This window comes from Anthonomus grandis, chromosome 13, assembly GCF_022605725.1.
Source record: "Anthonomus grandis grandis chromosome 13, icAntGran1.3, whole genome shotgun sequence".
NCBI lineage: Eukaryota > Metazoa > Arthropoda > Insecta > Coleoptera > Curculionidae > Anthonomus > Anthonomus grandis.
In genome coordinates this window covers 26,364,887-26,391,987 of record NC_065558.1, presented here as the reverse complement: position 1 = coordinate 26,391,987, position 27,101 = coordinate 26,364,887, and the positions used below count along the sequence as shown (strand labels likewise).

Genomic DNA, 27,101 nt, shown 5'->3' with positions numbered 1-27,101 from the left:
CAATTGTAAATTCTCTGGTATCTGAGGAAGATGTTTTTTGTGAAAATTTGTTTAATGAGACAACATATAGACATGCTGATGATGGAAAATTCGTTGTGCAGCTTCCTTTGTGTGATTCTATTAATAAATTGGGATACTCTAAAAGCCATGCGTTGCACAGATTTTATTCTATGGAAAGAAGGTTAAATAAAAATTCTGTTTTAAAGCAAATGTATTGTTCTTTTATGGAGGAATATGAGCAGTTGGGGCATATGACACTTTGTGATAATACATCAAATGATAGCATGTCATATTTTTTACCGCACCATGGAGTATTAAATGAACAAAGTAAGACTACTAAACTAAGGGTGGTTTTTAATGGTTCTGCTCCTACAGATACTGGCGTATCTTTAAATGACATCCAGCATACTGGACCAGTCATTCAAGATGATTTATTGGATATTTTACTTAGATTTCGGCAGTTTAATGTTGTTGTTTGTGCTGACATCGAAAAAATGTACCGCATGATCTGGATAGATCCAGATCAAAGATGTCTACAAAAGATTCTGTGGAGAAAATCTCTTGATGAGGATGTCCATGAGTATACATTAAATACTGTTACCTATGGGACTAGGTCAGCAGCATTTTTGTCCATACGTTGTCTTAGGCAGTTAGGATTGGATAACGTGGAAACTCATCCAGAAGCTTCTAGAATTATAATACATAGTTTTTACGTTGATGATATGTTGGCAGGAGGAGCTTCTGTGAGTGAAATGGTTAATGTGTGTAAAAAAGTTAAAGAAATTCTCTTTGAGGCAGGTTTTAACCTGAGAAAATGGATTTCAAATAAACCAGAGGTCATTGATGGCATTCAGGGATCTGCTTCAAATGATAATGTAGTTTTTGGTGAAAAGGATTCCAATAAGACATTGGGATTATATTGGTCTTTTAAAAAAGATGTTTTAAGCTATTACATAAATTTTCCTACTAATGTTTCAAAAGTTAATAAACGTAGTATCTTATCGGATATTTCAAAGATCTTTGATCCTCTCGGATTACTAAGTCCTAGCATAATATTGGTTAAAATTTTGTTACAAAGGCTATGGGAGTTGAAAATTTCATGGGATGAATCTTTGCCATCCAACCTTGATTTCTATTGGAGAGATTTAAGAAAAAACTTCTTTATGTTAGATGATTTTGAAATAACGACAAGTTGTATGTCTAGAGCCTATAGAAATTCAAATCCACGGATTTTGTGATGCTAGCATGGAAGCTTACGGTTCTTGTGTCTACATAAGAAGTGTAGATAAGAGTGGCAATGTCAAGGTTTCTTTAATTTGTGGGAAATCAAAGGTGGCACCTCTTAAAACGTTAACGATACCACGTCTGGAGTTGTGTGGTGCTTTAGTATTGGTACATTTAGTCGAAAGAATCAAGAGTTGTATGTCTCTTAAGTTTAATGGTGTGTTTCTTTGGTGTGATTCCACTGTGGTGCTTAATTGGATTGCAACATCTCCGCATCTCTTACAAACTTTCGTTTCAAATAGGGTTGCACAAATCCGAGAGAAAACTAATGCCAATGATTGGTTTTATGTGAAGTCTGAGCAGAATCCTGCTGATATCTTGTCACGTGGGTGTGAACCTGGAAAACTAAAGAATTTGGCATTTTGGTGGGAAGGCCCTCCGTGGTTACATTCTTCTCAAAATTCTTGGGATATTGTTCAAATTCCTACGTTATTAGATATTCCAGAAATCAAACGATCTAAGGTTGATATTTATAGTTTTAAAAATGTTTCAGTTGATAGGTTGGTTGATTTTGAAAGATTCTCTAATTTCAAACGACTTACAAATTGTATAGCATATGTTTTAAGATTTGTTAAAATAACAAGGTCAAAATGTGCAAAATTGGGTCAAAGTAAAACAACTTTCCTTGAAAACCAAAGTGCTTTGCAACTTTTAATCGGTTTGGTGCAAAGAGAGTGCTTTTCATATGAAATAAATAGTTTAAAGGCCAATACACCTTTAAGGTCCTCAAAACTAATTGGTTTAAGTCCTTTTTTGGACTCCTGTGGCATCCTCAGGGTGGGAGGAAGATTGCAATGTTCTGATTTGCGATTTTATGAAAAGCATCCAATATTGCTACCAGCAAAGCATAAATTTACTTTGTTATTGGTTTTATATGAACATGAAAGACTCTTACACGCTGGTCCGCAACTTTTATTAAGCTCTTTACGTGAAAAATATTGGCCTATTGGTGGTAGAAACTTGGTGCGTAAAGTAACTAGAAATTGTATAAAGTGTTTTAGAGTTTGTCCTAATAAGGGCCAAGCTAGTCAGATTATGGGTGTTTTACCTGAGTTGCGTGTTCGTCCTTCTTTGCCCTTTCAAAATGTAGGTGTGGACTATGCAGGTCCATTAATGATTAGAAATAAAAGTGGTAGAGGCTTTCGTTTAATAAAATCCTATATAGCTTTATTTGTATGTTTTAGTACTAAGGCCATACACCTTGAATTGGTGAGTGATCTTACATCAACCGCTTTTATTTCATGTTTTAGACGTTTTGTATCCCGTAGGGGAATTCCAAGTAATGTTGTAAGTGATAATGGCACTACATTTGTGGGAGCTTCTTCAGAATTGAAAGATCTTGGAAAATTTTTAATGGGTCAAGCCTCTGAGTTAAAAGAGCTTTTTAAAGGGGAAAATATAAACTGGGAATTTATACCAGCTCATTCGCCAAATTTTGGAGGGTTGTGGGAAGCTGGGGTATAGTCTTGTAAGCACCATTTGAAGCGTGTCCTGGGAACTTATTCATTAACATTTGAAGGTTTATGTACTCTTCTTACGCAAGTGGAGGCAGTTTTGAATTCCAGGCCTTTGGTTCCCTTGTCTCCTAATCCTAATGATTTTGATGTCCTAACCCCTGGCCATTTTCTTATTGGCAAACGACTCACATCCTTACCAGATGGTGATTACTCTGATTTAAGAGAAAACCGCCTTGATAAGTGGCAGCAAATCCAGAAAATGTTTCAACATTTTTGGCAAAGGTGGTCTAAGGAGTATCTGGCTGAGCTGCAGAATAGGTGTAAGTGGAAGTTGGAGCAACCAAATTTGAAAGAAAATCAAATGGTGGTTATAAGAGAAGATAATTTGCCACCATTTCTTTGGAAACTTGGGCGAATCGTGAAGCTGATCCAAGGACCTGATGGGAGATGCCGAGTAGCAGAGATTAGAACTCGAACTGGAATCATTAAACGTTCTTTATCTAAAATTTGTATCTTACCTGATAATGACTTTGAAAGCACATAGTGAAACTTTGAGTGGGGTTGAAAGAAATTCTTCCAAGGTGGGGGGTATGTTGGAAAAAGACACTTTATCGCTATTCTTTCCCATTCTTATAACCCATCCCTATTAGCGGTGTGGAACTGTCAGCGGCCGCGTCGAAAGTCATCGAGTGACAGTGTATCATCGCGGTCGGTGCTTCCCTGATGTATTGGTTTTTTTTGTTGACCGATCCGCGTTTATGTTATTGTAAAATACAGTCCATTTTTTATTGGTTATCAAAATTTATACGTAGTAAAGGATATGTTATAATTTATTGGTGGTTTAATTTGCCTTTACTAAAACTAAAAAATTACGTAATCAGGAATCTCCTGTACAATATGAAAATAAACAAAGAAATTTGATAAAATCAAAAAATGTTAAATACCAGAAGAACTAACAACTTGTCGAAAAAATGTTATACGACTTTTTTGTTGCAAATGACTTGTTTAATCACCTCTTAAAGTTTGGCGGTTTGTATAGTAGACACTCTGTATAAAAGCATTTTTTATGAATACATTAAATCTAAACTATTTAATATAAACTGGTGCCCGTTTGGTTTTACCTGAACCGAAAATTTGCGAATTTTGCAATTACATTTACTTGAATAATTCAATATTCGCTTATTAAAATTTGAAACTTTGCACAAGGGTTTGCCAGATTGGTCTCTTCAAAAAGTTATCTCAAATTTTTTCTGTCAAATGTACAGGGAAGCCAATAATTGACCCCCTTAAAATTGACATGGGTTTTCCTATGTTCCGCTCGGCGACGCACCACCCGGTATATATAAATCTGTATTATTGCATGGCTTATAACGATGGCAGTTTTCAGTATTTGTTGGACTAGGGTTTATGTATGATTGTTATAAATTAATAATTCGATAAAGAATTGCGATTTAATACAGTTTTTCCAAACACCCAAGATTTAATACAGGTTTTCCAAAAAATTATATTAAATGTTAAAATAATCAATAGTTTGAGAACCGCTGAAGTAAATTCCTTTAAATTAGGTGTAGCCGTAAAGAAAATCGAAAGACCTCTCAAACAAGGTATAACTCAACCCACTATTCCATTTAAAATTTTTGAGGTTAGTTCCACCCTGGCTAAGGGATGACAGATGGGGATGGTATTATACTCTGAAAATGTTTTCTCGTGGTAATCTAAATTGACGTGTCCGAGCGTTTTCTTTTTAAAATCTTTACGAGCACGACATGGCCGCCGTTTTGTTTTCATTTAGCCACCCTGTATATACAGCTCTCGTCAAAGAGAAATAAAAAAACAAATAAATATTAATTTCTTTTAATGTTAATCATCTTTAAATATGCCTTCTTAAACAGTTCTTAGCAATCAAAATACAAAAAATAAATTATGACATACGCGTGAGCTTCGTCAAAGGGGCATAAAATAAACCCCAAAGTTTACTTAATTTAAAAAAATGTGTGTCTCAGTTTTGAACTCGTTACATTAGATTACACTTATTTTTTTTGTATTTATGGATGTTGTGTGTACTTGTAATGACGTAGGTACATGTTTTGGAACAAGCTGTATAAAATATAAGACAATATTAAACAGTTATGTAAGTATTATACAAAAATTAAAATTATAATATAACGAAGTGGTATATTCTAATGAAAATAGAAAAACCAAACAAATGTAATACAAAAATTGTCAACAATTGCCATACAGCTCAAGTTCTAGATGGGTTTCGAATTTCCATGCCTCTATTATGCTTAGGATCTATGATTTCAGGCAGTAGACTTTTAAAATAAAAAATCTTTAATTTTTCTATGATTTTTTCTTTCCAAAATGAATCATTTATTTTCATTTATATATAAATCGTAAAAGCAATGTGGCATTCTTATTCCATATTTGCAGCCATTCTAGGCGTAAACTGATCCTTTTTTGGCTTCCTACTTTTTCGTTTAGAATAATTAACTTTTGACTCTCCTTCTTTTCTTTTTCCCATTTTTTAAAATAAACCTAAAAAACTTAATAATATAAAGAACAACGTGTAGAAAATTGGAACACCTTCGCAATAAAATACTTCTTAGTGAAATCCCAATCAACATTTCCGTTTTACATAACATTGAATTGCTGTTGACCAGTAGCCGATACCGTCGTTTGCACAGATCGGGCCGAACAAGCGTCGCGCATTTCTTGATTTGATTTTTTGAAATGGTTTTTTAATATAATGTTTCTAAAATAGATGTATCTAGAGACGTATGGAAAGATTTTTTATTTTATTTTTGGTTTTTAAATAAAAAATCAAAATTTTAGAAATTTATAAAACTGGCACCTATCAACTCTTGACAAAAATATGTACATTTAATTAGTAAAAATCGCATTAAAAAATATTGTAAAATAAAAAAGTTATCCAGGAATCAGAAATTTATGGGTATAATCCACTTAAGAAAACTTGTGGCAATCGAAAAAATTCATTCTATCTTACTAACAGTTTAGGGACGACGGCAACTTGGAGTCTTGTCCTAATTACTGCTAAGTACAAAGCAGTGTTTTCCTTGACTTACCATAATAAGGTGCCACGTTGGGTAAGTAGTATTTCCACATGTCATGCCTCTCGATGATATCGTTGAGGTTGCATATGTAGAACGCTTCCTCCTGGTCAACTTTTTCGGTAAAGTATTTAATGATAGATAGTACGGCAGGATCAGATTTTAGTTCGGTAAGTGCGTGCTGGGACTTTGGAAACTTCATGGTTGCTGGTTTTATGGAAAAAACGTGGAAATTTATTTAGAATAATTGCGGCAAAAGTTAGAAAAAAACAGTGAAAACAATATATTAAAAATTCAAAAAACAACGAAAGTCAGAATTGAAATTATAATTAAAACATTATATATACACACTTTAAGTTATTGTATTATATGTGGCAAATCATGTCAAAATCTGTTTTATTTTATTTAATTCAAAACCATTAAGAATTAAGTCCAAGTATAGTTGTTTGAGCGCTTATTTGAAAATGAAGCGAATGTATGCAGTAAATGATATAATATTAAATCAACAGCAAAAAAATATATTTATTTCACACATTGATAAATATACCATGATTCACTTAGTCAAACGCCTGAGAGAAGTCACAAAATACCCCAGCGACTACATCGCCAACATTTAGATCCAAGTATAGTCGATTGAGTTGTGATTTGAAAATGAATATACTAAATAAGGCTCTATATATTAAATATAAAATAATACAAAAGTTGACTTCCTAAAATGTTGATGAGAAACATTCCTGTAGTACATAATATGGTTTTGTGCTTTCTAAAAACTAGATCAGAGATTTATTTTTCTTGAGATATTTAGGCCACTGATTATTAAAGTAGAATTTTTTTTAAAGTTTCTTTATACAATTATCTCAATGATATTTACAATTGTTTATGTACATTTATATGCTCTAAAAAATTTGTTACGTCCGAAAATATATTTCTTATATAATCTTCTATAATTTTAACATATTGCAAAATCAAAGATACTTAAAGTCAAGTATCTTTGATTTTGCAGTCAAGTTAATGAAAAGACCTTCAGGTATTTTTAAATGTTAAAATACTTTTTTTTAATTCACTTGACAATTCGCTACTCTGCCATCAGAATATTGTTCCCAATCAGGGCAAAGGGTTGTTAAACTAGACCTTTACCTTATTTTTTTGTAATTAATTAAATAGAGATATTCCTGAATCAAACAATTTGATTTAATAAATAAAAGAATAAATTTGAAATAAAATTTAAGCAATTTGTTCGAGCAAATTAAAAACCAGCGATTTTGCAAAAAAAAAATTTGCTCAGTAGAAAGGGTACAAAAAAATTTTTGGCCGAACCATATTTTGCCCTAAAAAATCAAAAAAACTTCTTATTAAATGACCCATTTCCAAAACATTGCTATGCGAAAAGTCTCCAATATGACAAAAATCCATAAAGTTTAAGTAAAATTCGGCAGTTAAAAGTTAGTGGAAGGAATAAATTTCGGTTTTCACTTGGAAAACGTTAGTTGTAAGTGAATTTTCTATTGTTCAATGTTTGTATTTTAGCATGAAACATCTGTTTATATTATTTCTTTTAATTAAAAAAAAATATTATTATTTTTTTAAATTAATTGGTAAGGATCCCTCATTTGATATATAAAATTTAAGAACTGGTATGTGTTTAACCCAACTCAACCAAAGCCAAAACAACCCAACCCAACACATCCCATCCAATTATGTCATACATAATTTTAATTTATTTATCGCATTCGCCTGTGTCTCATGCAACAAAATATAAGATGGTGACACATGTTAGTATAAAGTCCTTGTAGTAAAAAAATCAATATGGAAATAAAACTTTAAACAAAGTAAACCAACTGACCTGATACCTTTATGTAATAAAAGAATATATAAGGAATGAAATTCAAAATAATCATCCATCATTCCCAAAGAGACTTAAGTATATGAATAAAGGGGAGGAGAAAGTAAACTCAAAGTCCAAGTCTCATCAATCAAGCGTCTATTTAAAGGTTACGCGTTTCGCCCCATTAGGGCATCATCAGACCTAAGTAAAATTAACAAAATTAAATAATACGGAGCAGAACGCTAATTAACAGAAAAGACATACCTATAATAATATATAAATACAAAAAACAAAAAACTACACACTGACTCACACTAACATAAACTTATTTTATTTTTATGTTAGTGTGAGTCAGTGTGCAGTTTTTTGTTTTTTGTATTTATATATTATTATAGGTATGTCTTTTCTGTTAATTAGCGTTCTGCTCCGTATTATTTAATTTTGTTAATTTTACTTAGGTCTGATGATGCCCTAATGCGGCGAAACGCGTAACCTTTAAATAGACGCTTGATTGATGAGACTTGGACTTTGAGTTTACTTTCTCCTCCCCTTTAAGGAATGAAAGCTAAGAAAATAGCTTTACAGTCCGGCAACGCTGCAGTAATTAGTTTAATGCTCCTAAATAAGGTGTGTGTCAAAAGTCAATAATTTGACATTTATTTATAAAGGTCAACGTTCCTAAATTAAAGGAGGCAATTTGGTAAACAACTTTAAAAAAGTGTTTGTTTTGAATCGTTATATTTTTTTTATTTAATATAGGAATAAAGTAAAAATATCTTAGATCAATAAAAGTGATTAGTCCGCGATAATACTCTAGTATACTTTTAATATTTGTGTCTATAAGTAAATAGAAGCATAGGAAAATCGTGGGGTCCGGTAAAGTTAAAGGGACGTCTAAAAAACGATTTTTTTTTGAAAAATTTTACATAGAATGTTGAGTTTGAATGTTTTATTGATAAAAAAGTAAAGGCTACCGCCCCGTGTTTGTGCCGATAATTCCTGTTTTCCTAACTATTATCCCAGTCCCCAAATAGGGCTCAAACGACTACCTACCCACTATTTAGCGCCAACCCAAGGTTCCAATACCTTTTTGCAATCCCAGCTCCACATGTGCACCAACCACATAGTCCCATATGCCTAGTATGTACACCTTGTATGCGATTTATTATCATTATATAAATAAACAAATACTTACCTATAATGAGACACGACAGAAAATTACGATAATCGTACTAGTACAGTAGCCACTCCCAATAAATAATAAAATAATAGTTGTTCACGTAAGTGACATTTGACAGTCTCTTCTAGTCTATTTAGGAATTAATCCGTATTTAGTATTTACATATTTAATATTCCCGATTTGCGTGTGGAAATTTGTGTATATGACCTAAAGAAGTAATCTAAATCCGTAAAGTTACAGAATGTAAGCTTCCTAAACATACAAAAAAATCTAAAAATCGTTGGGGTCTTAAATTGCTCAATCACCAAATCTAAAAATTCTGGTTCACCTACCATCAGAAGTATTACGTTTAAAGAAAATCCAAAACTGCTTAATTTACAAAAGCGAAAAACCGTTGATTAAATATTTGGGAAGATACGCAAACCTGTGTTAAAAAGTGTACCCAGTCGACTATCGGATTGCCGTTCAGTTTCGTGCACCGTGTGGTGCTGCCGCGAAGCGTCAAATCTAGGAACGATTTATTTTAGCTGCGTGGACTTGGCTTTTGGCCTCTTTGAGTCTTTTTCAACGACGCTAGAATCTCCGGTTACGCGGCCGTGTTTGATATTTTTTTAAGACATGGGATGATGCCGCCAACTATGTTTTTATTATTTTTTTTTAACATACGACACAGTAGTGTCATCTAGGTGGTGACCTTGAAATTTCTTAAAAGTTAAATTTTATAAACAAATAATTACTTACTTAAATAAGTTTTTGAGACAAATATTAATACAAAAATATATATATAAAAAGCTATTTTTACAAAATTATCAACAAAGTTTAATACAAGTTATAATTCCAAACATTATGTTTTCTCCATTTTGTGTTCAAGAGGATCAAGTTTTTAAATAAAAAGTCTGTTGCACTTAATTAACTAAAAACTAATATTCAAAAAATATGTGAAACAAATTTTAAGATATCAGCAGGCTTCATGTAAATATTATAAAGAATAATTGAAATAATTCATAATACTTAATACCTAAGGTAATATAACTTCTTGATCAATAATTTTTTCTAAAAAGTAACCATTTTGTCATGTGATTCAATATCTGAAAAATTATTCAGCGTAGTGAGATCTGTAAAATCCAAATATTTCCTAAATTTTGCAAAAAACTGAAATTTGGGAAAATCATTTTAATTTTTTTCTGGCGTTATTAAAAAATATATAACAAAAGTATTTATTAAATGAATAAATTATTGTGACCACTTTTTCTCGCCTATACGATGACACCATTAAATTTAAAATACGACGTTCTGTCTTTAAAGAGCCATCATCAACTTTGTTTTTCTTTTTCGGCTCCACCGGTTATCTTATTTATAATTTTATATACTTTTTTCATATCATTCTTGTTTCTATTTCTATTTTATTTTTGTAAAATGTATACTTTGTTATATTTATTAGTTTATTTAAATGATTTCTATAAGCTTTATAAGTGTTTGAAATTCATGATCGTAATGTTTTTGTAGGTTTTTCTGCAGTCTATCCCTGTACGTGTTTAATTGAGGCAATCAGTCCTCTTGTTATCCATTCCTTGCTCTCTTTTTGGGTTCTGCTGCTGTTATTCGTAAAATGATGAAAAATGCTGAAACACAAGTTATATCCCTTAACAAGAAACGTAGCCAGTCTTTCAAAGTTGGTGATGCTGTCTTGCGAAGCCGAGGTCAAAGAGCAGAGAAATTTTCATGTGAATTTGTTGGTCCCTACGTTATTAAGCAACTGTTAGCCAATGACCGATATTCAATCAGGAAGTTGGGCTCGCAAACAACCCTTAAATGTTCCAAGGATCAGTTGCGCCAGTGGCCAATTGATTGGACTTCTGAAAATTTTCAGAATTTGATAGAGATAAATAATTGTAAGTAGTCTAAATGGTAATATTTTTATGCCGTATTAGATTGTTGTAAAATACAGATCTATATCATGACCCATCGTAAAAATGTACATATTGCAATATTTCCATCGTGTCATTCGAATACGTTTGATTTTAAACGACCTATCGTGCATACGTGCAATCTGCAGTATTCCCATTGCGTCATACCATAAATTGTTTTTACAAAAGAGAAATAACGTGACTTAAAGTGGGTAACACTTCTCTTTTGCTTATTTCAACAAATACCAGTGAATTAGGCCAGCCTGCTGAAACTATGGCCACGATCACGGCCTCTGAAACATGATCCATACTTGATATACCGTCTGTAGTACTTTGTACAGTACAAGCCTGAGAGAGAAAAATGGGTCAATTTTTGTTTACTATTGATTAATTAGATAGTACCTACTTACTACTTATTACATTATTATGATAATTAAGTTCTTCATATGTATTTTAGATACTAAAGTGTGTATTCTTATTTGCTTATTTTAAAACAAAAGTTGCTGAAAAAAAAAACTGTTTGAATATAAAAATATATTTAGGGTTCTTATTATCCTACTTAGAGCATTCCGAGAGCGGAATGGTGTCAGTTTGGCCGTGTTAGATTCCTTTTTTAAATATTTAAATTTGGCGCTCTTTTGTATATTTATTGGTCTCACGCATGTGCGCCGAAAGAAGCGAGGCAAACAGAAACGATGTCCGTCGCCGCGGAGGTCAGTAGTCACTGCCTGACACTGACCAAGTTACGGTGCCGCGAGTCACTGCATCCTGCATAGACAATCACTCGCGGTTAAGAAAATGCCACCAAATCTAAAATTGGTTTTTGATGAGTCAGTAAAAATAATTAATTTTGTCAAGGCACGTCCACTACAATCCAGATTGTTCTCAATATTATGTGAAGATTATGATAGCGATCATAAAACACTATTGCTCCATACTGAAGTGAGATGGTTGTCTCAGGGTAAAACTTTGCCAAGGCTTTTTGAACTAAGAACAGAATTAGAAGCTTTTCTTACAGATGTTCCTTTTAATTTAAAAGGCCGTTTGTCCGATAAAAGCTGGTTATTTAGACTAGCATTTTTAGCAGATATGTTTGGAAAACTTAAGGAATTAAACCTGTAACTTCAAGGAAAACAGACAACAGTTTTCAATGCTAACAACAAAATAACTGCCTTTAAAAGAACATTAGATTTTTGGATTACTTGTTTTGGTAAGAGAGAAATCGAAAGCTAAGTGAGTTCCTTAGCCACCATAGTCTTAGTGATACAGAAATATTTCAAAATGAAATATTTGTTGAATTGGTGCAATATCTCACTGATCTGCAAAGGACTTTTGAATCTTATTTTCCTGAAGAACAGAATACAAAACTGCAAATAAACTCATGGATTCAAAACTCTTTTTCATCTAAATTGCAGAAGCCTGAAAATATGTCATATCAGATCTATGAATCATTTCTAGAAATGACATCGGATACAAGCATGGAATCATTGTTCAAAACAATTTCACTAAATGATTTTTGGTGCTGGATTCGTGATGAATATCCACAACTTGCCACAGAAGCTTTGAATGTTCTTCTGCCACTCCTAACAACGTATTTGTGTGAAACCGAACTTTCATCATATACAGGGTGTTACTTAAAGATATGTCATAATTTAAAAGGGACATTCCTGGACCGATTTTAAGTCGAAAAGTTCATATAAGCATGGCTCCTAAAATGCTTAGTTTTTAAGATACAGGGTAATGTTTTTTTTTCGTTTTTAATACATTTTTCAAATACGGTTTAAAATATTGAACTGAATTTTGGCACAGGATATTATGGCATAAAAACACATTTTTTAGATGTTCACCTACTTTTTTTAGCAACCAGTGGCGTAGCTATGATGAATTTTTAATACAATTTTACAAAAAAAATACTACGCCATTGACTTACGAAAAAAATTATGATTTTATCTTAATTATCATTCAATTATAAACAAAAAATTCCTCTATGACTTTTGCCGTAAATCTTACCGTTTGGGTGTAATCGTTAATTAAAAAAACGTCTTTTATGCATAAAATGCATCTTTAAAAATTATGGAAATAAATCAAGTTAGCTTTGCTCGTTGCCAGAAATTGTTTTTTGTTGTTTTAAACATTATGACACTTGCGTTAGTGATTATTCTTGACAGTTTGTTTTTAGTACCCTTTGGATCTTAAAACGTGAATTGTACTATTTAAAAAATGGTAGATTATTCTAATTTGGAAATGCCGCAAATGCATTTCTTTTATGGACTTGCCAATGGTAATGCTATGGAGGCGCGGCGTTTGTATCAAGAAAGGTATCCTAATTGCGCTGTCTCAGATAGAAGAATATTTATAAACATTCATCGTCGTCTGGCTGAATCTGGGAGTTTTAAGGCTAATTCTGCCGAGGGAAGGCCCCGTACAGTTAGGACACCGGCAGTTGAAGAGGCTGTCCTACATGCAGTCGAAGAGGATCCGACCACAAGTACACGAAAAATTGGTATGGTATTGAACATCTGCTACAAGACGGTATGGGAAATTTTAAGGGATTCTTTGTTATATCCTTTTCACATACAAAGGGTTCAGGCATTGCTTCTTAGAGAATATGAACCGCATACACAATTTTGTAGATGGTATCTCCTAAAAGTAACACAAAATCCTCAATTTGGTGCGAACATATTGTTTACGAAGCTAATCTCTCCAGAAATGCAATAATCAATTTCCATAACAATCATTACTGGGCTCAAAAAACCCTCATGCGATTACAGAGACACATTTTCAGGAACAATTTTCAATAAACGTTTCGATCGGTATCGTATCCGATCATTTAATTGGACCATCTATTTTACCAGGACGCCTTGACGGACAGAATTATTGTAATTTTCTCCAATATGATTTGCCTTTGCTTCTCGAAGATTTTTCTCTTCAATTACGGCAACAACTTTGGTTTATGCATGATCGTGCTCCAGCCCACTTTAGCATATTGGCTCGTGAGCCTTTAAATAGAGTCTACCGAAATAAATGGATAGGCCGTGGAGGACCACAGTTTTGGCCACCTAGATCACCTGACTTAAATAGCCTATATTTTTTTTGTGGGGACACCTAAAAACTTGGTTTATCAGACACCAATTGTGACATTAGAAGAACTAAGAAATAGAATTATTATTATTACGGATGTGAAACTATATGAAACACGCCTGGAATTTTCGAAAGAGTTCGTGATTCTATGAGAAGAAGAGCAGAAGCCTGCATAGAGGCAAGAGGTGGTCATTTCCAATATTTGTTGTAAATTATGTATGTATGTATTGTATTTAATTGTTCTTGCAGTTTGTAAAAAATGGCTTGAAAATAAATATTTGAAAAATGTACCTAATAAAAACTGAAAATAAAATCAAACTTAACACAATCAAAAATAATCATTAATGTCAGTGTCATAATGTTTACAACAACAAAAAAAACAGTTGCTGGCAACGAGCAAAGCTAACTTGATTTATTTCCATAATTTTTAAAGATGCATTTTATGCATAAAAGACGTTTTTTTAATTAACGATTACACTCAAACGGTAAGATTTACAGCAAAAGTCATGGAGGAATTTTTTGTTTATATATTGATTGATAATTAAGATAAAATCGTAATTTTTTTCGTAAGTCAATGGCGTAGTATTTTTTTTGTAAAATTGTATTAAAAATTCATCATAGCTACGCCACTGGTTGCTAAAAAAAAGTAGGTGAACATTTAAAAAATGTGTTTTTATGCCATAATATCTTGTGCCAAAATTCAGTTCAATATTTTAAACTGTATTTGAAAAATTTATTAAGAACGAAAAAAAAATAAAACTTTAACACCCTGTATCTTAAAAACTAATCATTTTAGGACCCATGTTTATATGAAATTTTTGACTTAAAATCGGTCCAGGAATGTCCTTTTTTAAATTATGACATACCTTTAAGTAACACCCTGTATAGCTACAAAAACAAAATACCGCAATAGACTGGATACCGAACCAGACATGAGAATTCAACATTCTTTTATCAAGCCTGACATTACCCAGTTGATGGGGAATAAAAAACAATTACATGCCTCGCATTAAATGAACTTAGTGTTATCATTTGGTTACTAACTCACTACTTACTGTACCTATTTTTTTTGTATGATTATTAATAAACAATTCACATATAACTGTTTTTGCTTTTAGTTTAGAGTTTAGGGTTCCGTTAAAAATTTAGTTTTTTAAAAAGGTTCCGTCACGAAAAAAGATTGAGTAACACCTAGGCCGTTGTTACAACTCATTAGTCATTATTTGAAAACGTAATATTCCTTAGGTATTTTAATTAAAACTTTAATTTAACAAATATATTATTGATAGTATAAAACTATATAACTAACAATAATATCTAGATATTTTTAGCGAAATTAGCAGCTTATTTAAAAGGAATTTTAAGATATTTTTAATTAAAAAAATCATAAATAATAGATAACTAACTTCGTAAATGAAGTCTGACAATCCCGCAAATGCCACATTTTGTTTTCAAGATTCTTTCAATTCTTTTCGTCCACGTCTAATCACAGGGGGAATTATAGATTGCCAACTGTGTTACCTATAAATTTTGTTTATATTCTGCATTCTTAACAAATTTCTTAGTGGAATGTCTATAAATAAATTATATATTGCTATTGTGATAAACAACTATAATTTAATACATTATTTTTAAGAAATTTTGAAAACAAATACGTAGACTTAAATGGAATAAAGTATATATTATACTGAGGAGACTTGGTTAAATAAGTGACGCACCTTAAATGTAAGTCCTGTTAAGTTCACGGCAAGCATTTCTTGACAGATTTACGACAGGCTTAAGATCTCTTCCTTCCGGTAAGAGCCATCGTTAATATTACTGCGCGTGGAAGCCGGTTCTATAAACGTTATAGACAATGGGTCGTCTCACAGTCGCCAAGTATAAAAAATACCCACGCCTGCTCGGCGAAAAGCTGACATAATAGAGTAACTGGATAAAGTCAAAAGACATACAGTTTGAAGAAAACATACTAAAGTGCAATTGCTTATTACTTATATTATGAAAAATTTTCTTGTTTCTTTGGTAACGAAGATAAACTCATGACGTGAAAGGTTTATTTTAAGAAATTAGTATTTCATGTGATAAAATTGAATAAAATTGTTTAAAAGCTGTTCTATTACACAATGCGAACTTTCGTCTATTCCATTTACGAATTCCCTACATCTTAAGGAAAATTATGATAGCGTTAAAATGTTATTAACTGCAATTAAATGTATGGAATATAAGTGGAAGTTTTTGGGGACTTCAAGATAGCGCGTTTTTTTACTGGAATTTAAGGTGATTGTACTAAATACTTCGGTTTTTTTTGCCTGTGGGATAGTAAAAATGATGCTGCTCAAAAACATTGGGCCGTACGTACGTACCCAGTACAGTACGATGTGGGAAAATACAATATTAAATTGTCGATCCTAAAAATATATTAATGTTGCCATTGCATATTAATTAAATCGGGTCTTATTAAACAAGTTGTGAAAGATTTTAATCATGAGTCTGAAGCTTTCAAATATTTAAAGAATTTTTTTTCCGCCGAGACAAAAATTAAAACTGGATTCTTTTTGGCCCCCAAATAAAAGAAAAAATATGAATTGTGATATATTTCCGCAGTTACTTGGTAATGGAGAGAAAAAATAAGAGAAGATAAGCCTAGAATAATTTTAAGGTAGTAGTTTATGTTTTTCTTTGAAACCACTATGGATTTTTCCATCATCGGATGTGGCATCTCTCTAAAGACGAACATGTTACATTCCCATTTAAATTGATATAAAGATAATATGGTACCTTATTTGGCAGGCTTTTTTATAATAATGTGTTTTAAAAATAATAATTCAAATTAATGGTTAGGTATGTCTAAAAATACTGAATCACCTCTAACCTACCTGAGAATTACCTTCCTGTATGTATACCTTCATAACGGATATTTTATAGATACACAACCCTTTTACTTGCAAACTATACGTACCTTACCTACATGATAAAGTTTTAGGGTTTGCGACGCTAAATATTTACTTAGAAATCTACCCGTATTAAGATTGTAACGAATTATATATGTTATATCACTAATTTTAAAATTACTTTTAAAAAATATTTTGATTATATAAAATTATATGTTTCAAAAATTACAGTATCGTGACTTAACTTAAAGAGTCTAATCTAATTAATTCTATACAATGGTTTTTGTCATCCTATTTATATGTAAAATATGCCGATACAGTGGGAACAGGCATCTTGGTTGACCGTGTGTGTGGGTGTCTGCTGATCCGGCGTCTGGGAAGTGACTTATCTGGTTTAGATAAGTGTTATTTGATCCGGTGAGAACCAAGGACTGGCTGACTTTGTGAAGGTGACATTTATTGTGGGAAAATTGGATATAACAGCTCCCCCATTAAGAAAAAAGTTAATGCGTGACAGCAACTTTTTAACACATCTGTTTGTTCGGGTTGAGCTCTAGTTCTTCTCCCTCTTCTACGAGATCTCCAATATGGATGCTTGGTCTTCTTCTGGGAAGCATCTTCCTCCATTGTCTGGTAAAAGTATTGCCTGGATGTTTAGGTGGTGAAGGAGGATAGTCATCGCTGGAAGTGGCGATTCCTATTTTGAGATTTCTTCGTTTTTTGCATTTACAGGTGATTTAGAGGGTGAGCAATACTACAATCAAGATTATTGTTACAATAGTAAACCAGCTTATGTGTTTGTTAACAAAGGGTTGCTTTATGAGTCGGTCCAGTTCATCAGAATATTGGTTTAACTTATGTTGTGCTATGTTGAGGTCCTCTACGTTCAATTTATTCAGTTTAAGTGGTTTCAAATCGGGCAAATGTATTTTTTCTGGTAGGTGGTCACAGCAGCTGTAGGGTATAATAACTGGATGACTGCTATAGGTGATGTTGTCATGTGCGTCAATCTGTTTTTGGGCGTGGATTCTCGTGCTGCCAACAAATGCATTACATTCAGGTTGGAGTTTGAAGAGTGTATTGTTGTTAGTGATTTTCGTGACGATGTCTCTGGTACCACATTTGATTGGTATGGGACGAGGGTCAGCAACGGCTATTAACCATAAGTTTTGGCTAATTTCTTGGATGTTGTAATCTTTTGCAAGTATTATGGAAGTCTGGCATGTCCTGGGTAGATGACTTAGTTGTCTGAGGAGTTGGGCTTCACAGATGGCGTCTGTGTCTATTGGCAATGGAAGAATATTGGAACATAGTTTTGTTCTTCCTCCAAGAGATTTACATGCTCCTAGGTTCCGGATTGTTACATACAACAGTGAATCATCATTTCGCGCAATGTGTTTATATGATGTAGTTAAAATAGGCTGAAGACCTGTTCGACTATCCAATATTGAAATTGGATACAAATTAAACAAAGTATATTTTTCAGGATCTACCAGTGGTATGTTGAGAACAAAAATTATTCTAGAATCTATTTGGTATGCTTGTAGTTCTATTATATCGAGATATTGAGCCACACTAGAAGTGTAGATTGGTAATGGAAGGTTATTGGTTTGTAATGATTGTGATATGTGCTTTAAGGACTCAATTAAGTCTTGCGGGGTGATGATTGAACGATGTAGTATTTTTAATCTTGCGAAAGTGATTGCATTTATGACATCATTAAGATAGTTTTCAATAAATGAATAGCTCTCCATTAATGATTCACAAATGTTTAAAATTGCGATTTGGGATGAGTAGTAGTTAAGCTGATTAGAAATATCGATTATTGAATTCTAATTTCCTCTATATCTTTATTAAATGTTTCCTCGTCAACTTGAAGTTTTTGGATGGTGGCGTTAAAGTTCTTTATTACTGAGGTTGTTACGGAAATTTGATTTTTTAAGAGGTTCTCTAGTTCATGTTCGTCACGTGCTAGTTTGTCTATCCATTCATTAAAATATTCACCGTCTGAGGCATCTAGATTTCCAATTATGGATTTCCAAATTGATCCCATACCGTTTATTAATCCACGTTTTTCTCTAAAAATGTATTTGCGTGTGTCAACCATAATGTCTGAGTATTTTTGATTTATGGAGTTTGATATTTGTCTAAGGAAACTAACATGAGTTTGGACTTCCGTCTTAAAAGCTAACATTCGAGGTACGTCTTCATCGAGGGTGTTTAACAGTGAAAACATCTTGTCGGACTTGCATTGTCTTATTTATTTAATGTAACACGACGTTTCGGTTGGTAAGTATCTCCAACCGTTATCAAGTGTAAACTGACAGAAAAACTACTATTCTATAGGCTTATATACTAGATGTGTGCAGCGATGTGGAAGGGTGGGGGGAGGGGGTTGGAGATACTTACCAACCGAAACGTCGTGTTACATTAAATAAATAAGACAATGCAAGTCCGACAAGATGTTTTCACTGTACCATTGTCTACCACCTTCAAAAACGGTGTTTAACAGGTTGTTTAGTATTTTGTCATTATTTTCTATTGTATTTTTTATTAGTTCTAAATCTTTATAAACAAGAAGGGTCCATTTGTTATTAGAAATTTTTAATTTTGATTCTTCGTGAAAGAAGGTTCCAATGGTATTGTTGATCGGTGTTATGGAATATTGGCAAAGGATGACTGGAAACAGTCCGAGAGTCTGAAAGAGAATTTACTCATGATAGGATTTTATTCTATCAAAATTTATTTTTGATTTTTGATTTGTTTGGGGGTTTAATACAATTGCTGAGTTTTTAAGAATTTCGAGAATTTCAAAGGGTCCGTTAAACTTATTCGCTGCTTTATTTGCAATTTGAGATTCTTTAATATATACTTTATTACCTACTTGATAGTTTGGAGGGTTTTGGGAAAGATGTTGATCAAAACGTTCCTTAGCTTTTTCTTTTTTCCTATCAGTTTTAGATCGTGCAACTTTATAGAAGTATTGCATTCGATTGCTTAAGTCTCGTACATATTTAGATATTAAAGTTTTTTTATTATAGATGGTTTCAGAAGGTCTGGAGGACGTATGCCCAAAAATAAGCTCGTATGGTGTGAATCCGTGTATTTTATTTTTTTGTGTTGTTATAACAAATAACAGCATATGGTAATATGTTGAAAGGGTGATCGTTTGGATTTTCGGATTGATTAGCCCGAATCATTTCTCCTAAAGTAGCATGGAATCTTTCGATTGAGCCATTGGATTGAGGGTGGCTTACACTAGAAAATGTTAGTTTTATCTCATAGAGTTCGCAAAGATCTTTCATAGGAATGTTGTCAAATTCACGGCCATAATCTGCATGGACCCTTAAGGGAGTGCTATAATGTTGAAAGAATAATAGAAGGGTGTTGATGACTGTTTTGGCAGTTTTGTCACTTAAAGGGTATGCCTGCGTAAATTTAGTGAGTTCATCTCTTATGGTCAGTGCGTAATTTCTAGTTACGTTCAAATTACGTTCAAATGGTGTTTTAGGGGTTTCAGTTATTACAAGAGGGTTGTTTAAGTTTTTCCTACAGGCTTTAACTTTTTGACAGGTTTCGCATGATTTTATAAGATTTTCAACGTCTTTTGAAAGACCTGGCCAATTGTATTTCTCTTTTATTCGACGTGTCGTTTCATTTATGCCACGGTGTAAGTTAGTTTTACCGCGATGGTAATGATCTAGAATTTGGGGAATTTCGTCAGCGTCGGGAGTTTTAATGAGATTTTGGCAAATTTTGATTTTAATAATCTTTGTCGGCGAAAACGTAAGATAAAATTTCTAAAATAGGTAATTCAAGGCGGTTTTCGATGTAATAAGTGATTGACATATCAAATTTATTTTGTCCCGTATAAATCACGTAAAACAAATGCTGAACTACCATTTCAGGGTCGAAAGGAAGGGGAATTATTAAATAATTTCGATTTTTGACAGATCTGCTAGAAAATATATTAATTTGGTTTGCTCCAAAGTTAGCGTCTTCTTCAAAGATATCATCTAATATTTTATGATGAAGCTCTTCTAGTTTGTTTTGCCAAAAAAAGGTGACTATTCTTTTATGAGTATTTTCTAAAAGTTGTTCATTTGAAATTTCGATTTTAGAGTAGTCAATTAAAGATGTTGTTTCGTATAAATGGGCAAAATTATTATATTCTTCAGTTATTTTTTTATCGTCTACTATTACTTCATCTGATTTTTCATCAGCACTTAGGGTTGAGTCAGAATCGTCTTCGTTTGAAGCGAAAATTGAAATCTTCTTTTGAAAATTTGAGCAATCTTGAAAATGATTAATTTTAATTCTAGAAAGGGCGTCCGCGTTTTTGTCTACTTTTCCAGGTTTATGAATAATTTTGTAGTTATATTCTTCTAACTTTAAATGCCAGCGTGCTAATCTGCTTCCGGGGTCTTTAATTGAAAAGAGCCACGTGAGAGGGCGATGGTCAGTGACGAGAGTAAATTTTCTTCCATATAAGTATGGACGAAATTGCTTTACTGCCCACACAATTGCAAGGAGTTCCCTTTCAATGGTGGAATATTTTATTTCAGCACTGCCTGGTGTTCTTGACGCAAAGGCAATGGGTAAATCTTTGCCAACGGGGCCTTGAGATAGAACAGCGCCTATTGCATATGCACTCGCAGTGGTTAGAAGAAATGGTTCATCGAAATTTGGATATATTAAAATTGGGTCTGAAATTAACGCATTTTTGAGCTCGTCGAAAGCATGTCTGCAATCTGCATCAAAGTCAAAAGGTACATCCTTTTGGAGTAATCTTGTTAATGGTTTAGAAATTTTGGCGAAATTTGGGATAAACCGTCGATAATAGCCAGTAAGACCAAGGAAGGACTTAATATCTTTCGGAGATTTTAATTTTGGAAAATTTTTTTATGCATTTAATTTTTTCGGGATTTGGTTTTACTCCTTCTTGTGTTATCAAATGGCCAAGGTAAGCTACTTCTTTTCGAAGGAACTCACACTTGTCTGGTTGAATTTTAAGGTTGGATTTCCTTAGGCGTTTGAAAACATCGGTTAGTCGATTAATGTAATCGTGAATTGTGGATGAGTAAACGATTATATCGTCCATATAGACAAGACAGCATTCATTTAAAATGCCAAGGAGGATATTGTCAATGACGCGTTGGAAGGTGGACGGGGGATTTTTAAGACCAAACGGCATTCTGATGAACTCATAATGACCGTTTTCAACATTAGCAAGCAAGGAAAATGCTGTTTTCGGAATGTCTTTGGGGTCGATTTCTATCTGGTGAAAACCAGATACGAGGTCAAATGTAGTGAAATAATGACACTTTCCAAGTTGATCAAGTAAATCGGAGATGTTGGGTAGTGGGTATTTATCATCCACGGTAGTTTCATTAAGTTTTCTGTAGTCGATGACTACTCTCCACTTCTGTTTTCCAGAAGAATCCATTTTTTTGGGCACAACCCAAACTGGGGAGGACCATGGGGAAATAGAGGGCCTGATAATGCCTTGATCTAGCATTTTGTTTACTTGGAATTTTACTTCCTCTTTATGGACGTGAGGGTATCTATAGGACTTAGTGAAAATGGGCCTGGCATTATTTGTTTCGATTTGATGTTTTATTTCATTAGTGAAAGAAAGTATATCGCCTTCGAGATAAAATATGTCTTCGTATTCAAGACAAAGATTAGTAATAAGTTCAGTTTCTTCTTCATTTAGATGTTCTGTGCGAAGTTGGTTTTTGATATTCTTAATTCGATTGCTGGGAAAATTGGATTGAATTTCAGAAGTATTGTAATTTAATAGGGTATGTGAAACAAAAGGTTCAATTTGAATATCGGAAAATACTTTTAGGGATAGCATTAGCATTGACTATTGACATAAAAAATTCACCATTTGTATTTATGTGAACTAAAGCATTAGGGATGTGGACTTTTTCGATTTCTTGTCTAGATAAAATAGCGTCTGTATTTGAGAGATTGCATTTAGGTTTGAATATTTGTTCTGTTCTGGCTGGAATATTAATTTTATTTGGATAATTTCTTTTAGAGGGTTCTTCCTTAAGTTCTGTAGTTTTCTCAATTTTGTAAAGTGGCACGGTTTTAAAATAAGTTTGATTTAATTGTTTGTTGTTTAAATCAATAGTGCATTTATAATGTTCCAAAAAATCAAGACCTAAGATTCTGTCAAAATCAATATCTAAATTGTATATATAGACTTTATGTGGGTCTCCGACTTTAAAGGGTACAAGGGTCGATTCTGTAATAAGAAGTTTTTCAGCGGTAATACCTTGGATAGAAACTTTTTCGGGAAAACGTTGTTTAAAATTTTTCACGGCATTTTCTTTAAATATTGAAATACCTGCACCTGTATCGATTAATAGTTTTAAGGTATTTGTCGCGTCTGTAATGTAGTATAAGTTTTTACGATTAACTGTTAAAAGGGGGTTTACATAAAATTCTGTTCCGGGAAATTCAGTAACGGGTCGAAATCGTCTAGATTCAATGTCTGAATTTGGTGTTGGATTTCTGTCTTTTCCGACTGGTTTTCTGATTCGTGGGTCATATTGGACATAAGGTCTGGTGGGTGGTTTTGATTGGATAGGGATAGAAAATCCTGATAATTTTGGATATCGATTTGATCTGCTGATTGATCGTATTGGTTGAATTCTGAGGGAAAATCATGTCTATCGTGTGATTGATAATAGTTATTAGGGTAGCTATTTTCATAGTTAGGATCGCGATTGAGAAAATGGGCTCTAAACTTGTCGGGATTTAAATTTAGATTTCTTTGTATTACTGAAGGACGTGATTGAAAATTATTTGGTTGTGGGTTAGAAGATGAAAAGTGGGGTCTTTGTTCATTGGGTTTATTTTGTTGAATAGGATTAGGCTGATTGTTATTAAAGAGGGGCCTTTGGAAAATGTTGTTGTTGCCATTTTGAAAATAATTTGGTCGTTGTTGTGAGCGACATTCATTAGCATAATGACCAAGGCGGCCACATGAATGACATTGATTAGAAATTGGTTTAGGAGGGTTCGGTTTAACAGCTTTTTGATTTTCAAAGTAAGACAGTTGAAGTTCACGTCTTATGCGAACCTGGGCTTCTAAAAGATCTCTTGGGTTACTTGCTCGAATGATATGACCAATTCTGGGTTCTAATCCTGTTAGTAAGGTACTGAGTGCCATTGATTTAGGAATGTTAAAGGAGATTCGTTTGTTATTTATTTAATGCGTTGCAAGTCCTGAATAGGTGAGTCTCTAGTATCACCAAAATGAGAGTTAAGTAGATGCTTTATTTCTAAGTATGATAAAGGGTTTCTAGAGCTTATTAGCTGAGCTGCTCTTCCGCGTAATTTATTTTTGATGTGAATTACTAATAGATGTTTCTGATTTCTGGTGGACATGTTATAAGCACAATCGCAACCATTAAGAAATATTTGAAGAAAAATTTGATCTCCTTCAAACTCAGGAATTATTGAGAAAATTTCTGATAGTTTATATGGTTCTATTTCTGCAGCATTATTTGCAGCATTATTATCGTTGTCTGTCATGATGATCAATAAATCGATAGTAAATAAAATAAAATTACAAGCAATTTGTAAATGTTTTAACTTAAAAAAAAATTATTGTAAAAGTAATTATTTGTTATTACAGATAAATGTATTGTTATTTGTGTAAAATTAATATCTTTTCTGAAAAAATAAATACTTCTTTTATTGAAGTTTCTCTTTTTCTGATTAACAGAATAATCAAATCATAAATATTAAATAGTCGTGCAGTTTGACTAACTTTGATTAAATATTCCAATCAATAAAATTATAAAAACAATAAAATACAAACACGTGATGATTCAATATTGTACTTACAGTAAGGAAATCATCTAGTTGATCGTCTTGTTCTCTACGCCGATTTAACTACCAGGGGCTTCACCAGGTGTTCCTTCCGTAGTTCGCCGTGAGTGAGGACGTCAGGACGTGAAGAATTATGACTTCGGGATTCTTTTATGGTTCTTTTTCTGTTAAAGGATAGGGATCCACCGTTACTAGTTAGAATGCTCGTGTTCTAGCAACGTTGTCAGATCCTACTATCGACTGCGCCAATTGTTATATTACTGATTTTAAAATTACTTTTAAAAAATATTTTTATTATATAAAATTATATGTTTCAAAAATTACAGTATCGTGACTTAACTTAAAGAGTCTAATCTAATTAATTCTATACAATGATTTTTGTCATCCTATTTATATGTAAAATATGCCGATTCAGTGAGAACAGGCATCTTGGTTGACCGTGTGGGTCAACCAAGTGTGTGGGTGTCTGCTGATCCGGCGTCTGGGAAGTGACTTATCTGGTTTAGATGATAAGTGTTATTTGATCCGGTGAGAACCAAGGACTGGGTGACTTTGTGAAGGTGACATTTATTGTGGGAAAATTGGATATAACATATATATTATAGGAATGTATAAATATTTTCTAAAAAGGAATTAGTACATTACTAATTTAAATTACGGTATATTTTAAAAACAGCAAATCTTTGTACATAATAAGCTGAAGATCCGAATATTATATTTGCCTAAGTCTTTGTATTACTATTCCATTATAATAGGTATAATAAAATTCTTTTATAATTCTTTCCCTCTTCCCTTGCTTCACTTGGCGCATCCTAATGCTAAGAATGAGTAATTCACTGACTATTATAAACGAGTTAGACTATAGTTGGTTTTAATTTAATTTAAAGAACTGTAACATAGAGTTTTCTTTTAAATCGATTTTAATAAGTTGTTCATCACTGTATCTATATTGTAAATACCTAGTTTACCTTCATCCATTGCGAGGTCTTGGAAAATATCACAAAATTGTCTTGAACGCACAATTGTTTTCTTGTCGAGATTACAATAAAAAAAACTTGTTTGTAAAATGTAAATAAATAAAATTATTCTCTAAAAGCCTTCGCGGATGACCTAGATTCCAAATTAGTTCGAGATTAAACATATACGAAATGTAGTAATATGTTAGGCAATTCGGAATGTATTCTAAACTAATTCAGGATTTATCCCGCGAACAAACTTATTATACGTAAATAACTTCATAATTTTAACCTGCGTCCTAATTGAATGCACCAACCTATTTATACCGTATGAAAGAGTGCTTTTATAATGTAAAGGTATATTTAAATTTTCTTTTTTAAATGTATATTTTTAGTTCTCGAAAAATTGATATAGACCAGTTTTAAAATAGAAATAGTAAGATATTCATTACAGGAATAATTTAGCAGCTATAGGTGTGCCAATGTTATCGTTTACTAATATTAATGTAAGATCGCTAGTTAGCTGCTTCAATAATTTTCGCGATCATGTACTTAAGCCTGATTATGATGTGGTGGGAGTGACGGAGGTCTGGTTGAGGGAAGAAATTGATTCTGTATCTGTCAGTATACCTACATATTCTTTCGTCCGCCAAGATAAAGATAGTCGAGGATGGGCTTTACTTGAGAGAGTCTTTTAACATCCAAGTTATAATTCACGAATGTAAACATTTTGTAGAGCATATTTGGGTAAAAATTTCTCTGCCTAATCAGACGTTTTTAGTAGTGGGTAATATTTATCGACCCCCACAGGGTAATGCAGAGCAGTTTTTAACATATATGGAAGATATCTTATTGGATTTCTATTCTCGAACCATAAAATTTTATGCTTTGGCGATGTTGATATCAATATGAACAATCAATCCAGTCTTAATCACATTAATGAGTGCTGCACTTATTAATGTGATTAAGATTTTAATTTTTCAGTTAACTGAAATATTCGACCAAAGGGGGAGAAAGTAAACTCAACGTCAAAGTCTCATAACTCAAGCGTCTATTAAAAGGTTACGCGTTTCGCCGCATTGGGGCATCATCAGACCTAAATAAAATTAAAATTATTAAAATTAAATAAAACGGAACAGAGCGCTAATTAACAGAAAAGACATACCTATCTAAATACAAAAACTACACACTGACTCACACTAACATAAATAAAAATATAAAATAAAATATGTCTGCACCATCGTGTATCGTTACTGACTAAAATATGAACTTTAAAACGCCAAATATCACATCCAGTACATTTTATACATATTATCCTATAAAGAATCAAAACAAATACAATTATGAAACGACAAAATAATATAAAAAAATATTTTAAAAAAATGAAAAATCTTTTTTCCATATTTGAAAACGCGTTTTTATTTTTAGAAAATTTTGAAGTTTTTGCATCATCTGATACCGCTTGCCATTGTAATACACGCTCATATACACTAAATGGAGCTTGAATACTGAAAGGCAAGCAATTACAAGCGACCAGCTTGGTTCAAAAGGTATTTAAACTGCTTGCCAATTAAAAAAAATGAAAGTGCATATCAAAATAT

At 32.7% G+C, this 27,101-nt stretch overlaps 1 protein-coding gene across 2 annotated transcripts in view; it reads right to left on the bottom strand.

Moving 5' to 3' along the window:
* Window positions 1–25,767, bottom strand: part of LOC126743871 (ornithine decarboxylase 1-like) — a 51,024-nt gene extending 25,257 nt beyond the window's left edge. Inside the window, exons 1-2 of one of the 2 annotated variants that reach the window (XM_050451110.1) lie at window positions 25,504–25,767; window positions 5,825–6,016 (exon numbers count right to left, since the gene is read on the bottom strand). In XM_050451110.1, the coding sequence (XP_050307067.1) occupies window positions 5,825–6,016; window positions 25,504–25,522 (211 nt within the window). In that variant the 5' untranslated portion in view covers window positions 25,523–25,767. The remainder of the gene's footprint in view (window positions 1–5,824; window positions 6,017–25,503) is intronic. The other variant, XM_050451111.1, reaches the window with a different exon arrangement.
* Between the last annotated feature and the right edge of the window lie 1,334 nt (window positions 25,768–27,101).